The sequence below is a fragment of the Chondrus crispus genome, genomic scaffold (genome assembly GCF_000350225.1).
Source record: "Chondrus crispus Stackhouse genomic scaffold, scaffold_149, whole genome shotgun sequence".
Classification (NCBI taxonomy): Eukaryota; Rhodophyta; class Florideophyceae; order Gigartinales; family Gigartinaceae; genus Chondrus; species Chondrus crispus.
Window position 1 is genome coordinate 5,810 of NW_005179023.1, and position 1,103 is coordinate 6,912.

Here is a 1,103-nt window from a genome sequence, read left to right on the forward strand (position 1 = left end):
CGTGTACGGCGTGTGCGACGGCCACGGCGGCCCGGAAGCCGCCCATCTCGTCGCGGACCGCTTCCCCGCCGCGTACGCCAAGGCCCGCGCCCTCCCCGACGCTTTCCGCGCCGTCGATAAGGACGTGTGCGCCGCGCAGCGCAAGCCCGCCTTTGTTGGCACCACGCTCACCGTCGCTACCGTCTCCCCCGCGGGGCTGCTTTCCGTCGCCCACGTCGGCGACAGTAGGGCCGTGCTCGTTGATAAGGACGGCGTCGCCGTCGTGCTCACGCACGACCACTCGCCGGACCGCGCAGACGAGGTCAGGAGGATCGAGAAGGCCGGCGGTGGCGTGCTGCACGGCCGCGTTAACGGCGTGCTGGCTGTTAGTCGCGCCATCGGCGATACCGCGCTCAAGGGCGTCGTCAGCGCCGTGCCGGAGGTTTGTGAGGTGCAGCTTAGGGGGGATGAGCCCATGCTCGTGCTGGCGAGTGATGGGCTGTGGGACTTTGTCAACGAGCAGGAGGTCGCGGCCGTGGTCGTCCAGGGTGGGGAGCTTGAACCCATGGCCACCGCGCTCGTGGACTTGGCCGTGAAGAGGGGCAGTAAGGATGATACTAGTGTCGTCTTGGTTAGACTAGGCCTGTAATATTATTGATGGGATAAAAAGCTTTTGGAGTTTTTCGCTTTCTTCGCGCTCCCCGCCCCGCCGAGACGCCCTTCTGTTTTACATGCCCGTACAAGTTATATATCGTCACCTACACGGAAACCGTCGAGCGAGTGCGCACGACCGCGCTACGGCCTACGGCCTACGGCCCTCCCTTACGGCGGCGCGGCCCGCTCCCTGCCTTCGTCTACCATCCCCGCCTCGCCGCGAGGACCGCGATCGCCTGCATCTCAAGCCTAGCGATCTCGCGCCTGACGCTAGCCGTCTCCTCCGCGAGGCGCTCGAGCCCCTGCACGACCTCTTGCACTGCGCGCGCCTCGCGCACCAGCTTCTCGGTCTCGCCGCGCACGCCCTCGCGCACGCCGTCCGCGCCCTCCCGCACGAGCGCGGCGTGCCGCTCGCCGAGCGCCGCGGCCTCGCCCCTGCGCCTCCCGAGCGCGGCGGCCACCTGCTCGAC

The 1,103-nt window shown here is 68.2% G+C and overlaps 1 protein-coding gene; it reads left to right on the forward strand.

The window, feature by feature from the left end:
* The first annotated feature begins 454 nt into the window (after positions 1 to 454).
* CHC_T00002647001 (hypothetical protein) lies at positions 455 to 658 on the forward strand. XM_005713834.1 is given in 2 exon segments: positions 455 to 628; positions 629 to 658. The coding sequence occupies 1 exon segment, from the start codon at positions 455 to 457 to the stop codon at positions 626 to 628; it is 174 nt and encodes a 57-aa protein (XP_005713891.1). The 3' UTR covers positions 629 to 658.
* The last annotated feature ends 445 nt before the right edge of the window (positions 659 to 1,103 follow it).

Excerpts from the sequence above, each read along its gene's own strand:
- CHC_T00002647001 (XM_005713834.1), top strand. The coding sequence starts at position 455 with ATGCTCGTGCTGGCGAGTGATGGGCTGTGGGACTTTGTCAACGAGCAG.